At 44.7% G+C, this 15,654-nt stretch overlaps 1 protein-coding gene across 2 annotated transcripts in view; it reads left to right on the top strand.

Moving 5' to 3' along the window:
* Positions 1–15,654, top strand: part of col11a1a (collagen, type XI, alpha 1a) — a 605,254-nt gene that overhangs the window by 252,971 nt on the left and 336,629 nt on the right. For both annotated transcript variants that reach the window (XM_063064825.1, XM_063064824.1), the window contains exon 5: positions 13,899–14,018. In XM_063064825.1, coding sequence (XP_062920895.1) covers positions 13,899–14,018 — 120 coding nt within the window. The remainder of the gene's footprint in view (positions 1–13,898; positions 14,019–15,654) is intronic.

Here is a 15,654-nt window from a genome sequence, read left to right as displayed (position 1 = left end):
CTCTATACAGCTGCAACGTTACCTCTCGGCTCTTGAACTCAATCCCATGATTATGAAGGCCAATGCACCGTATGCTTTCTTAACCATAGTCAACCTGCACAACAGCTTTGAGTGTCCTATGGACTTGGACCCCAAGATCCCTCTGATCCTCCGAACTGCCAGGAGTCTTACCATTAATTCTATATTCTGCTCCTATATCTTATTGTCTTATGGTCTTACTTACAAGACAGTGAAGACATTCAGATTAAAATATCATTACTACTGTATTAAACATTCAATTCCACACTATCCACAACACCTCCAACCTTTCTGTCATCAGCAAATTTACTAACCCATCCCTCCACTTCTTTATCCAGGTCATTTATAAAAATCGCGAAGAGTATGGGTCCCAGAACAGATCCCTGAGGCACTCCACTGATTGACTGACCTTCATGCAGAATATGACCGGTCTACAGCCACTGTTTGCCTTCTGTGGGCAAGCCAGTTCTGGACCCACAAAGCAATGTCCCCTTAGATCCCATGCCTCTTTACTTTCTCAATAAGTCTTGTATGGGGTACCTTATCAAATGCCTTGCAGAAATCCATATACACTACATCTACTGCTCTTCCTTCATCAATGTGTTTAGTCACATCCTCAAGAAATTTCATCAGGTTCGTAAAGCATGACCTGCCCTTGACAAAGCCATGCTGACTATTCCTAATCATATTGTGCCTCTCCAAATGTTCATAAATCCTGCCTCTCAGGATCTTCTCCATCAACTTACCAACCACTGAAGTAAGACTCACTGGTCTATAATTTCCTGGGCTATCTCTACCCCCTTTCTTGAATAAGGGAAAAACATCTGCAACTTTTCAATCATCCAGAACTCTCCCATCCATATTGATGATGCAAAGATCATCGCCAGAGGCTCAGCAATCTCCTCCCTCACTTCCCACAGTAGCCTGGGGTACATCTCATCAGTTTGGGCGACTTATCCAACTGGATACTTTCCAAAATCATTGAGGATCAGAGGGATCTTGGGGTCTGAGTCCATAGGACACTCAAAGCTGCTATGCAGGTTGACTTTGTGGTTAAGAAGGCATATGGTGTATTGGCCATCAGTTGTGGGATTGAGTTTAAGAGCAGAGAGGTAATGTTGCAGCTATATAGGACCCTGATCAGACCCCACTTGAAGTACTGTGCTCAATTCTGGTCGCCTCACTGTAGGAAGGATGTGGAAACCATAGAAAGGGTGCAGAGGAGATTTACAAGGATGTTGCCTGGATTGGGGAGCATGCCTTATGAGAATAGGTTGAGTGAACTCGGCTTTTTCTCCTTGGAGTGACGGAGGATGAGAGGTGACTTGATAGAGGTGTATAAGATAATGAGAGGCATTGATCGTGGGGATAGTCAGAGGCTTTTCCCCAGGGCTGAAATTGCTAACATGAGAGGGCGTAGTTTTAAGGTGCTTGGAAGTAGGTACAGAGGAGATGTCAGAGATAAGGTTTTTACGCAGAGAGTGGTGAGTGCGTGGAATGGGCTGCCAGCAGTGGTGGTGGAGCTGGAAACGATAGGGGCTTTTAACAGACTCCTTGATGGCTACATGGAGCTATGGGTAAAGCTTCAGAAGTTTTAAGTTAGGGACATGTTCGGCATAGCTTTGTGGGCCAAAGGGCCTATATTGTGCTGTATGTTTTCTATGTTCTATATTCTAAATCTCTAGCACATCCTCTTTCTTAATATCTATATGCTGAAGCTTTTCAGTCCGCTGTAAGTCATCCCTACAATCATCAAGATCCTTTTCTGTAGTGAATACTGAAACAAAGTACTTCTGCTACCTCCTCCGGTTCCATACACACTTTTCCACTGTCACACTTGATCGGTCCTATTCTCTCACGTCTTATCCTCTTGCTCTTCACATACTTCTAGAAAGCCTTGGGGTTTTCCTTAATCCTACTCGCCAAGGCCTTCTCTTGGCCCCTTCTGGCTCTCCTAATTTCTTTCTTAAGCTCCTTCCAGCTTGCCTTATAATCTTCTAGATCTCTATCATTACCCAGGTTTTTGAACCTTTTGTGAGGCTGCTCTTCTTCTTCTTCTTCTTCTTCTTCCTGTTTCGATGCATCTAGGCATATTACAGCCCTCCGCAGGATGTATAATTAATTATAGAACTTCAAGGAACTCAAATTCTGAAATACAACCTAGTCTCACGTATAAACTGAATAATAGACTCTTCAATCAGATGTTGATTCTCTTGATGGCCAAACAAAGATTTAATAGAAAACCAAAATAAATTTAAGCCACATAGCCTCTTGAACAACATGCTTCTTTCAGTTTTGTATCGATTACAGCTCAGCAAAACATGCTGGACTGTCTCTGGACTACCACAGTCACATAATCCAGTAGGATGTTTTCCTATTATCTTTAAATAATAATTTAGCCCACAATGCCCCAACATAAGTCTTGTAAATTTCACCATATCTCTACGACTTAAAAGGTAACAATCTGAGACCTTTTTATCTAGTGGGTGACTGGAAAAATAATGCCTGCTCCTTAATTCATTTTTCCAATCCTCCTGCCACTTCTTCTCTATACCTTTTTTAATCCTACTTCTCAATTCTGCTCTGCCTAGGGGAACTCTAATTTCTACTTGCCTGCTCTGTAAGGAAGACTTTGCAATGCCATCCACAATTTCATTTCCCTCCACTCCAGCATGCCCAGGTATCCATGAAAATCTAACTGCACAACCCATCTTCCCTACTCTAAACAATACTAAGAGAATCTCAGTAACTATGTCAGGACGAGCTTTTGATTTACTCCCTTTTATAGACTCTAAGGCAGCAGCAGAATCTGAACAGATGATAACCCTCCGTAGTCGAGAGTCTTCTATCCACCATACGGCCCAGAGGATTGCTAATAATTCTGTTGCAAAGACAGAAACACCATCTGAAACCCGGTGACCAATCTTAACTCCAAGTTGAGACACCTACATCCCAAATCCTGCCCTACTGCTCTCTGGGTCCACTGAGCCATCAGTAAAAATCGTCAGATAAGATCCCCATTTATTATTTAAATACTCATTTGTGATCAACACTGATGAAATTGCACTGCTTCCTTGAAGCTGAAAAAGGAGAAATAGGTCTACTTCTGGTTCTGGAAAGAGCCAAAAAGGGACGGGTGGTAAGCGAATTGGGTCAACTATGTCTTCCTCAGTCAGTTTCAATTTCACAGCCCAGTTATTAACCAAATCTAAAAATGGGTATCTTTTAATTTTACTTTGGTGCTCCCACTTCCCCTGCAAAAGACACTTTGATGGACAGCTGTGATTGAATCCATTCAGTTTTTCCCAATACTGCCGGCCCAACTGAACTCGTCTTAAATGTAGAGGCACTTCTCCCATCTCCACACATAATGCCAGGACTGATGTTCTAAAAGCTCCACAACAGAGTCTAAGTGCTTTGGACTGCACAGTGTCTAGTTTTCCAAGCACTGCCGTAGCTGCGGAACCATAAGCAATACAACCATAATCTATAACTGATCTAATCGTAGCTAGATATATTAAGTACATAGTTTCCCGCCCTGCTCCCCAGTTACATCCAGCAATACTTCTCATAACATTTAAAACTTTCTCACACTTGCCAATTGTTTTATCTATATGAACCCTCCAAGTTAGTCTTTCATCAAACCAGACACTTAAAAACTTGAATACCTTGACTCTTTCTAGTAGAGAATCATATAGACATAATTCACAATCAGGAATCTTTCTTCTAAAGCCAAAAATCATGTATTTGGACTTAGAAGCAGAAATCCCGAAATCCCATTTATTAGCCCAGTTTTCAAGTGATCTTAAAGCATTTTGTACCTGCCTTATTATATACTTGATGTTTCTTCCTCTTTTCCAGATTGCACCATCATCTGCAAACAATGATTTGCTAAATCCTGTCCCTACCTGATCAAAGATATCGTTTATCATGACATTAAAAAGAATTGGACTAATGACACTTCCTTGAGTGGTGCCATTTCCTATTTTAACTGACCTGGAGCTTGTTCTGCCTATTCTTACTTGAATTGTCCTTTGCTTAAGGAAATCTTTGATTCAATTAAACATTCTACCTCTAATTCCCGCATTGTAGAGTTTAATTAATAAACCATCCTTCAATAGTGAGTCATATGCTCTTTCAATATCTAGAAATACACTTACCATTACTTCTCTATTTTGAAATGCTTTTTTAATACTTTATACTTTATACTTTATTGTCGCCAAACAATTGATACTAGAACGTACAATCATCACAGCAATATTTGATTTCCTTTAACATAATTTCCTTTCTCAAATCACCTAACTCTCCAGAACTGTGTAACGCTTGGAACACCTCTACAAACATATCAGCCTTTTCCTTATTGGTTACCTCTGCTATCTCCTCCGGTGCCATACACACTTTTTCACTGTCACACTTGATTGGTCCTATTGTCTCATGTCTTATCCTCTTGCTCTTCACATACTTGTAGAATGTCTTGGGGTTTTCCTTAATCCTGCTCACCAAGGCCTTCTCATGGCCCCTTCTGGCTCTCCTAATTTCATTCTTAAGCTCCTTCCTAGCCTTATAACCTTCTAGATCTCTATCGTTACCTAGTTCCTTGAACCTATCGTAAGGCTTTCTTTTCTTCTTGACTAGATTTACAACAGCCTTTGAACACCACAGTTCCTGTAACCTGCCATCCTTTCCCTCTCTCATTGGAACGTACCTATGCAGAACTCCATGCAAATATTGTCTGAACATTTGCCACATTTCTTCTGTACATTTCCCTGAGAAAATCTGTTCCCAATTTATTGTTCCAAGAGATGCTGCAGAGTTATGGGGTCACACAGCACGGAATCAGGCCCTTCAGCCTTCAGCCCAAACTAGGTCTGCCATCTCAGCTCATCCCATCTGGCTACATTTGGCCCACATCCCTCTAAACCTTTCCTGCCTGTGTCCTTGTCCAAGTACCTTTCAAATGTGGCTGACAAGGGAAGTTAGGGATACTATCAATTCCAAAGGAGAAACATACAAATTAGCCAGAAAAAGCGGCACACCTGAGGATTGGGAGAAATCCAGAGTCCAGCAGAGGAGGACAAAGGGCTTAATTAGGAAAAGAAAAAAGATTATGAGAGAAAGCTGGCAGGGAACATAAAAACTGACTGTAAAAGCTTTTATAGAAATGTGAAAAGAAAAAGATTGGTTCAGACAAATGTAGGTCCCTTACAGTCAGAAGCAGGTGAATTGATCATAGGGAACAAGGACATGGCAGACCAATTGAATAACTAATTTGGTTCTGTCTTCACTAAGGAGGACATAAATAATCTTCCAGAAATAGTAGGGGACCGACGGGTCTAGTGAGATGGAGGAACTGAGGGAAATACATGTTAGTAGGGAAGTGGTGTTAGGTAAATTGAAGGGACTAAAGGCAGTTAAATCCCCAGGGCCAGATGGTCTGCATCCCAGAGTGCTTAAGGAAGTAGCCCAAGAAATAGTGGATGCATTAGTGATAATTTTTCAAAACTCTTTAGATTCTGGATTAGTTCCTGAGGATTGGAGGGTGGCTAATGTAACCCCATTTTTTAAAAAAGGACGGAGAGAGAAACCGGGAAATTATAGACCGGTTAGCCTCACATCCATCGGTGGTGGGGAAAATGCCAGAGTCAGTTATCAAAGATGTGATAACAGCACATTTGGAAAGCGGTGAAATGATCGGACAAAGTCAGCATGGATTTGTGAAAGGAAAATCATGTCTGACGAATCTCAAAGAATTTTTTGGGATGTAACTAGTAGAGTGGATAGGGGAGAACCAGTGGATGTAGTATATTTGGATTTTCAAAAGGCTTTTGACAAGATTTGTGTGCAAACTTAAAGCACACGGTATTGGGGGTGTGGTATTGATGTGGATAGAGAATTGGTTGGCAGACAGGAAGCAAAGAGTAGGAATAAACGGGACCTTTTCAGAATGGCAGGCAAGTGACTAGTGGGGTACCGCAAGGCTCAGTGCTGGGACCCCAGTTGTTACAATATATATTAATGACTTAGAGGAGGGAATTAAATGCAGCATCTCCAAGTTTGCGGATGACACGAAGCTGGGTGGCAGTGTTAGCTGTGAGGAGGATGCTAAGAGGATGCAGGGTGACTTGGATAGGTTAGGTGAGTGGGCAAATTCATGGCAGATGCAATTTAATGTGGATAAATGTGAGGTTATCCACTTTGGTGGCAAGAACAAGAAAACAGATTATTATCTGAATGGTGGCTGATTAGGAAAAGGGAAGGTGCAACGAGACCTGGGTGTCATTGAACACCAGCCATTGAAAATGAGCATGCAGGTACAGCAGGTGGTGAAAAAGGTGAATGGTATGCTGGCATTTATAGCAAGAGGATTCGAGTACAGGAGCAGGGAGGTACTACTGCAGTTGTAGAAGGCCTTGGTGAGACCACACCTGGAGTATTGTGTGCAGTTTTGGTCCCCTAATCTGAGGAAAGACATTCTTGCCATAGAGGGAGTACAAAGAAGGTTCACCAGATTGATTCCTGGGATGGCAGGACTTTCATAGATGAAAGACTGGATCAACTAGGCTTAGACTCACTGGAATTTAGAAGATTGAAGGGGGATCTTATTGAAACATATAAAATTCTAAAGGGATTGGACAGGCTAGATGCAGGAAGATTGTTTCCAATGTTGGGGAAGTCCAGAACAAGGGGTCACAGTTTAAGGATAAAGGGGAAGGGTTTTAGGACCAAGATGAGGAAAAACTTCTTCACACAGAGAGTGGTGAATCTGTGGAACTCTCTGCCACAGGAAACAGTTGAGACCAGTTCGTTGGCTATATTTAAGAGGGAATTAGATATGGCCCTTATGGCTAAAGGGATCGGGGGTATGAAGAAAAGTCAGGTACAGGGTTCTGAGTTGGATGATCAGCCATGATCGTACTGAATGGCGGTGCAGGCTTGAAGGGCCGAATGGCCTACTCCTGCACCTATTTTCTATGTTTCTATGTTTAAATGTTGTTAATGTACCTGCTTCAATCACTTCCTTTGGTAGTTGGTCCTTGGTATGGACCATCTTCTGAATGAAAATGTGACCCTTCAGTTTCCCCTCTCCTCTCAAACCTTTGCCCTCTGGATCTTGATTGCCCAAAAGTTGAAAGTACATTTATTATCAAACTATGTATTTACTTTCAACTTTGAAATTCGGCTCCTTGCAGACAGCCATAAAATGAAGAAACCCAATGGAACCCATAAAAAAAAAGATGGTCAAATGCCCAATGTGCAGAAAGAAAAAAAAACAAATCGTGCAAACAACAAAAGTAAGCAAATTGCATTCCGAACCAAAATGAGTCCATAGACATGAAGTCCAGAGCAACTGGAGCAGACGGCAGCCTCAGCATCAGTTCAGCACAGAGCTGAGTAAAAGTCGCTGAGAAGTGAGCAGAACCCCAATCTCGGGGAAAAAAGACCCTCCCTATGCTCCTAATTATTTTGTAAAGTCACCCCTCATTTTCTAACTTTGAATGAATAACACAGCAACCTGCTTAATCTCTTCCTGCAGTCTAGTCCCTCAGTGTGACCTGTACAAAAGGGACAGGTTGCACTTGAATCCGAGGGGGACCAATATTCCTGCAGGCAGATTTACTGGAGCTGTCGGGAGTGGTTTAAACTAATATGGCAGGGGGATGGGAACCAGTGTGATAGAGCTGAGGATGAGATGCAGGTTTACAAATGGATGATGTGTGTAACGTAAATGTAAGGTAGGATTGGGTACAAATGCTAACGTATCAAAGAGTTAAATTGTACCACAGAGGCAAAATTCAAAAGGGCAAAGAATGCAGGACTGAAGGTGCTGTATTTAAGTGCACTTGGCATTTGGAATAATGTGGATGAACTCGTTTCGCAATTAGAGATTGGTCAGTATGATGTTGTGGGCATCACTGAGTCTTGGCTGAAAGAAGGCCATAGTTGAGAGCTTAACATCAAAGGATATACTTTGTATCCAAAGGACAGGGAGGAAGGCACAGGCGGTGGTGTGGCTCTGTCGGTGAGAGATGGAATTACGTCTTTAGAAAGAAGTGACATAGGTTCAGAGAATGTTGAATCTTTGTGAGTGGAGTTAAGAAATTGCAAGGGTTAAAAAACCATTATGGGAATCATATATTGGCCTCCAAATACTAGCCAATTGTGGGGTTGAGATTGCAAAGGAAGCTGGAAAAGGCCTGTAATAATTCAAACATTAGGGATGCAAAGGGACTAATGAGTCTTCATGCAAGTCTTCCAGAAGGTTAATTTACAGGTTGAGTCTGTGGTGAAGTAGACAAATATAATGTTGGCATTTATTTCAAGGGGACCAGAATATAAAAGCCTTTCTACATGGGGTATCAATGGCTATGATTCGGGCAGCCCTCCTGGAAGTCAGGGACTAGAAATCCCAAATGGCCTGTTTTGCCTCTATCGTTCAGTCTGCTTTTGTGATCCAGTGCCACTCTTGTACACTGCATTGAAGCATGTGCAACATAGACCTGTACAGAGTACCCCAGTACGGTCATACACAGACCTGTGCACAGTACTCCCAACACGTTTATAAACGGACCTGTACACAGTACCCCAGCACCATCACACACAGACTGTAAGACATAGGAGCAGAATCAGGCCATTCAACCCATCTAGTCTGCTCTGCTGTTCCATCATGGCTGATCCCAGATCCCACTCAATAGCATACACCTGCCTCTCGCCATCTCCTTTGATGCCCTGACTGATGAGGAAATGATCAACTTCCAGCTTAAATATACATATGGACTTTCCTCCACTGATGTCTGTGGCAGAGCATTCCACAGATTCACTACACTCTGGCTAAAAAAAATTCCTCCTTACCCCTGTTCTAAAAGGTTGCCCCTTAATTTTGAGGTTGTGCCCTCTAGTTCAGGATACTCTCACCACAGGAAACATCCTCTCCACATCTACCCTATCTAGTCCTGACAACATTCGATAGGTTTCAATTAAATCCTCCCGCATTCTTTTTAATTCCAGTGAGTACAGGCCTAAAAGTACCAATTGCTTCTCATATGTTCCCGGACTCATCCTCGTGAACCTCCTCTGGTCTCTCTCCAATGACGTCACATCCTTTCTGAGATATGAGGCCCAAAACTGTTGATAATACTCTAAATGCGGCCTGACTAGTGTCTTATAAAGCCTCAGCATTACCTCCTTGTTTTTATATTCTATTCCTCTTGAAATAAGTGCCAACATTGCATTTGCCTTCTTTACCACAGACTCAACCTGTAAATTAACCTTCTGGGAGTCTTGCAAGAGACTCCTAAGTCCCTCTGCACCTCTGATATTTGAACCTTCTCCCCATTTAGATATTAGTCTGCACTATTGTTCCTTTTGCCAAAATGCATTATCATACACTTCCCAACAGTGTATTCCATCTGCTACTTTTTTGCACATTCTTCCAATTTGTCTAAGTCCTGCTGCAATCACATTGCTTCCTCAGCACTACCTACCCTTCCACCTATCAATGTTTCATCCACACACTTTGCCACAAAGCCATCAATTCCATCATCCAAATCAATGACAAACAATGTGGAAAGTAGCACTCCCAGTACTGACCCCTGCAGAACACCACTAGTTACTAGCAGCCAACCAGAAAAGGCCCCTTTTATTTCCTGTCTCTCAGCCATTACGTTATCCATGCCAGTGTCTTTCCTGGAACACCATAGGATTTTATCTTGTTAAACACCTTATCAAACGCCTTCTGAGAATGCAAGTAAATGACATCCACTGCCTCTCCTTTATTCACCCTGTCAGCAGCAGAGATACCAAGGAGCAGATTGGGAGGCAGATTTCGGAAAGGTGCAAAAATAACAGGGATGTTATCGTGGGTGACTTTAACTTCCCTAATATTGATTGGCACCTGATTAGTTCCAATGGTTTAGACGGGGCAGAGTTTGTTAAGTGTGTCCAGGACGGATTCCTGTCACAGTATATTGACAGGCCGACAAGGGGGAATGCCATACTAGAACTAGTATTAGGTAGCGAACCGGGTCAGGTCGCAGATCTCTCAGTGGGTGAGCATCTGGTGGACAGTGACCACTGCTCCCTGGCCTTTAGCATTATCATGGAAAGGGAGAGGATCAGAAAGGACAGGAAATTTTTTAATTGGGGAAGGGCAAATTATGAGGCTATAAGACTAGAACTTGCAGATGTGAATTGGGATGATGTTTTTGCAAGGAAATGTACTATGGACATGTGGGCGATGTTTAGGGATCTCTTGCGGGATGTTAGAGATAAATTTGTCCCAGTGAGGAAGATAAAGAATGGTAGGGTGAAGGAACCATGGGTGACAAGTGAGGTGGAAAATCTAGTCAGGTGGAAGAAGGCAGCATACATGAGGTTTAGGAAGCAAGGATCAGATGGGTCTATTGAGGAATATAGGGTAGCAAGAAAGGAGCTTAAGAAGGGGCTGAGGAGAGCAAGAAGGGGGCATGAGAAGGCCTTGGCAAGTAGGGTAAAGGAAAACCTCAAGGCATTCTTCAATTATGTGAAGAACAAAAGGATGACAGGAGTGAAGGTAGGACCAATTAGAGATAAAGGTGGGAAGATATGCCTGGAGACTTTGGAAGTGAGCGAGGTCCTCCATCAATACTTCTCTTCAGTATTCATCAATGAGAGGCAACTTGATGATGGTGAGGACAATATGAGTGAGGTTGATGTTCTGGAGCATGTTGATATTAAGGGAGAGGAGGTGTTGGAGTTGTTAAAATACATTTGGACGGGTAAGTCCCCGGGGCCTGACGGAATATTCCCCAGGCTTCTCCGAGGCGAGGGAAGAGATTGCTGAGCCTCCAGCTAGGATCTTTATGTCCTTGTTGTCCACAGGAATGGTACCAGATGATTGGAGGGAGGCAAATGTTGTCCCCTTGTTCAAAAAAGGTAGTAGGGATAGTCTGGATAATTATAGACCAGTAGGCCTTACGTCTGTGGTGGGAAAGCTGTTGGAAAAGATTCTTAGAGATAGGATCTATGGGCATTTAGAGAATTATGGTCTGATCAGGGACAGTCGGCATGGCTTTGTGAAGGGCAGAATGTGTCTAACAAGCCTGATAGAGTTCTTTGAGGAGGTGACCAGGCATATAGATGAGGGTAGTGCAGTGGATGTGATTTACATTGATTTTAGTAAGACATTTGACAAGGTTCCACATGGTAGGCTTATTCAGAAAGTTGGAAGGCTTGGGATCCAGGGAAGTTTGGCCAGGTGGATTCAGAATTGGCTTGCCTGCAGAAGGCAGAGGGTAGTGGTGGTGGGAGTACATTCAGATTGGAAGATTGTGACTAGTGGTGTCCCACAAAGATCGGTTCTGGGACCTCTACTCTTCGTGATTTTTATTAACGACCTGGATGTGGGGGTAGAAGGGGGGTTGGCAAGTTTGCAGACGACACAAAGGTTAGCGGTGTTGTAGATAGTGTAGAGGATTGTCGAAGATTGCAGAGAGATATTGATAGGATGCAGAAGTGGGCTGAGAAGTGGCAGATGGAGTTCAACCTTGAGAAGTGTGAGGTGGTACACTTTGGAAGGACAAACTCCAAGGCAGAGTACAAAGTTAATGGCAGGATACTTGGTAGTGTGGAGGAACAGAGGGATCTTGGGGTACGTATCCACAGATCCCTGAAAGTTCCCTCACAGGTAGATAGGGTAGTTAAGAAAGCTTATGGGGTGTTAACCTTCATAAGTCGAGGGATAGAGTTTAAGAGTCGTGATGTAATGATGCAGCTCTATAAAACTCTGGTTAGGCCAAACTTGGAGTACTGTGCCCAGTTCTGGTCACCTCACTATAGGAAGGATGTGGAAGCATTGGAAAGGGTACAGAGGAGACTTACCAGGATTCTGCCTGATTTAGAGAGTATGCATTATGATCAGAGATTAAGGTAGCTAGTGCTTTACTCTTTGGAGAAAAGGAGGATGAGAGGAGACATGATAGAGGTGTACAAGATATTAAGAGGAATAGATAGAGTGGAGAGCTAGCGCCTCTTTCCCAGGGCAGCACGGCGCAATACAAGGGCACATGGCTTTAAGGTAAGGGATGGGAAGTTCAAGGGGGATATTAGAGGAAGGTTTTTCACTCAGAGAGTGGTTGGTGCGTGGAATGCACTGCCTGAGCCAGTGGTGGAGGCAGATACACTAGTGAAATTTAAGAGACTACTAGACAGGTATATGGAGGAATTTAAGTTGGGGGGGGGGTATATGGGAGGCAGGGTTTAAAGGTTGGCACAATGTTGAGGGCTGAATGGCCTGTAATGTGCTCTACTGTACTAATTTCTAAGTACTTCCTTGAAGAACTCTAACAGATTTGCCAAGCAAGATTTCTCTTTATAGAACCCATGCTGACTTTGATTTATTTTATCATTAGCATCCAAGTACCTTGAAACCTCATCCTGAATAATAGATTCCAACACATTCCCAATCACTGAGGTTGGCCTAACTGGCCTATCATTTCCTTTCTTTTGCCTTTCTCCCTTCTTAAAGAGTGGAGTGACAATTGCAATTTTCCAGTTCTCTGGTACCATGCCAGAATCAAGTGATTCTAGAAAGATCGCGACCAGCGCATCTGTATCTCTTCAGCAACCTCTCTCAGGACTCTGTCTTGTCCAGGTGACTTATCCACCTTTAGACCCTTGAGTTTGCCTGGCACTTTTTTCTCTGGCATACTATGAGTGTCTTCTATAGTGAAGACAGTTGCAAAGTATCCATGAAGTTCATCTGCCTTTCTTTTTGTCCCCTGTTACTACCTCACCAGCACATGGTAACCCCAGCATGGTCATACACAGATTTGTACACTGTGCTTCCAGCAGAGCCACACACACAGAATCCCCAGACCCATCACACTCCGAGCTGTACACAGTTCCTCTGGCACCATCACTCCCAGACCTACAGACAGTTCCGCTAGCAGAGAGACATGCTGATCTGTACACAGTTACCCACAGCTCTGCCTGTGTCCATTCTGTTCCTTGTGACCCGAGTGGTATGTTTTCCTGGCTGAAACCTCAATGTCGAGGTAGGTTGTCAAACTACTGAAATGTCACGTCCATGACATTTCATTCTTTGCTTCATTTGTGTCTCCTTGTTCTCGCTTGCTAAATCCACGCTCTCTGAGATTACATGATTAATCAATTTGTTTCACCACTGAAAGCATCTGTTGATTGTGTGAATTGTCTGTCTGTGCTTCTGTGTAAACTCCCAGCCAAGCCCTGTAGGTTTACTGGTTTACTCATTCGGAAGCCCAAATGTTGCAGTTTATAGTTTGCTATGCAGTATTTAGCAGGAGAACAAGTGTGAGAGATTGCTTGTGTCTTTGGCTGATTTTAGTGTTCTCCAGATGCTTGGGAAACCTGATGCGGAGCAGAGCGGCAGCGGGAAATCTGTTTGTCATCACCCCGGGGGACCGGACTGGCGCACTGCAGTCAGGCACCCCGCTGTACATTGGCACAGAATTCCGACACACTCTCTGAATTCCGCGGCAGCAAATTCCTCACCACGGGTGGGAAGAGAGGGAGGATCACACTGTGGGAGGGGAGGTACTGAGTTTATATTTCCAAGAGCTGTCCAGGCTGAGACAGGGTTGTGATCAGTTTAAACATCTCTGGACATGATCACCCTGAACGTGAACCCACTCCCCTCCAGCTCAGCCCAGCCCACTGAGTGATTCCAATATTTCTGCAGATTTTACCTGGAATCTACCCTGTCTGAGTGTGTTGTCTCTGTGTCTGCCTGTTGGGAGATGCAAGGTCTCTGAGATATAAGTGCAGAATTAGGCCACTCGACCCATCACTCCTGCTCTACCATTAGTTTTGTGCCCCTGGCGATGATTTCTTATGGGACTTCTCTGTTGTTTCTGTGTTCTCAGGGGGATATCCAGCAGCTGTTGATCGTTCCAGATCCCCGAGCGGCCTACGATTACTGTGACCATTACAGCCCGGACTGCAATACTCCGCTGCCCCAGTTACCACAAGCACAGCAAGCCGAGGTCAGGCATCGTTGCTGGGTCATGTGTTGCAGGATGGGGGAGAGGAAGCAGAGAAGGCTGAGGGGAAAATGGCTGGAGGAGAAAGGGGAGGGGTAGGGGAGGGGGAGGATGGGGAAGGAGGAGGGTGGAAGGTGATCAGGAGGGGAGAGGGAGGGGGTGAGGCAAGGGTGGGGAGGGGAATGGGGAGCAGTGAGGAAGGTGATGGGGGATGGGGCAAAGGAGAAGGAAGGGGGAGTGAGGAGGTGGTGTGGAGCGGGTTGAAGAGCTGTTGTTGGGGTCAGTGGGTCAGAGAATTCTGAACCCCACCGCATCACACTGTCTCTGCAGCACAAATCTGGACCCAGGTTCTAGCTTTGGTCTAGTGTTGACCCTGATCTGAACCCATGCTCCCCACTGCTTAAGCTTGCTGATTTCCTGCTGATCGCAAACTAACACCCTCACTTGTCCTTGACATTTGACCCTCAACAGTGCCCTCGATTCTCCTCTTGATCCTCAACTCTCCCATTGATTCTCGCCTTGATCTTCACACCTTGCCCATGCCTTGACCCTTGACCTTTGACCCACAACTCCTCCCTTGACCCTCACACCTCCCCTTGACCGTCGCCTCAATACTTGCACTTTGCCCCACACCATGTGACTTGACCATCAACCCTCAACCCTCAACACTCTACCCTTGAATCTCCCCTCGATCATTGACCCTCGACTCTCCCCTTGACCCTTGACTCTCCTCTCGATCCTTGAATCTTCCCTCAACACTCGAGTCTCACCCCTTGTTTCAACCCTTGCCTATCGCCTTGACTCTCAACCCTCACCGTGACCCTCATTCCTCAACTCTCAACTCACCCCTTGACCCTTGAATCTGCCCTCAAACCTCCACTCAACCCTCGATCCTTGACTATAACTTTCCCCTTGACTCTCAACATGAGCCTCAATCCTCGACTCTCATCTCTCCCCTTGGCTCTCCTTTTGACCTTCAACTCCCCTTGACTCTTGACTCTCCCCCGACCCTTGACACTCTCCACTTGACCCTGACTTTCCACTTGACTCTTGACTCTCCACTTGACCCTCAACTCGCCCCTCGATGACCTTCGACTTTCCCCTTCACTCTCAACCCTCCTCTCGATACTCCACTCGACCCATGCCCCTTCCAATGCTGTCACCCCTCGTCTTGACCCTCAATCCTCTACTCTCAGCTTGACCCTCGACTCTTCCCTCACCCCTCAACTTTCCCCTTGATTCTTGACCATCATCTCGACGCTCGACTCTCTACTCAACCCCAACCCCCTTCTCACCCCTCGCTCCTCGTCCCTTGCCCCTCGACTTGACTCTTAACTCTTGCCCTCGATGCTTGACTTTCCACTCGACCCACAAAACTCCCCTCAATACTCCCCTCACCTCTCACCACTCCACTCGGTCCTCAACCTTCGCCTCTCCACTCTCCACTCACCACTTGACTCTCTTGAATGTCCCCTGGACCCTTGACTGCGCTCAACTCACCTCTCCCCTTATACATCAATACTCCCCTCGACCCTTGTCTCTTCACTTGACCCTTGTCCTCCCCACACCCTTTGCAACTTCGCCTCTCACAATTTGACCCTTAATCTGTCCATTGACCCTTGACCCTCAACCCTGAACT

Source organism: Mobula hypostoma, chromosome 12 (assembly GCF_963921235.1).
Source record: "Mobula hypostoma chromosome 12, sMobHyp1.1, whole genome shotgun sequence".
In the NCBI taxonomy this organism is placed as follows: Eukaryota; Metazoa; Chordata; class Chondrichthyes; order Myliobatiformes; family Myliobatidae; genus Mobula; species Mobula hypostoma.
This window is presented reverse-complemented; position numbering and strand designations above follow the sequence as displayed.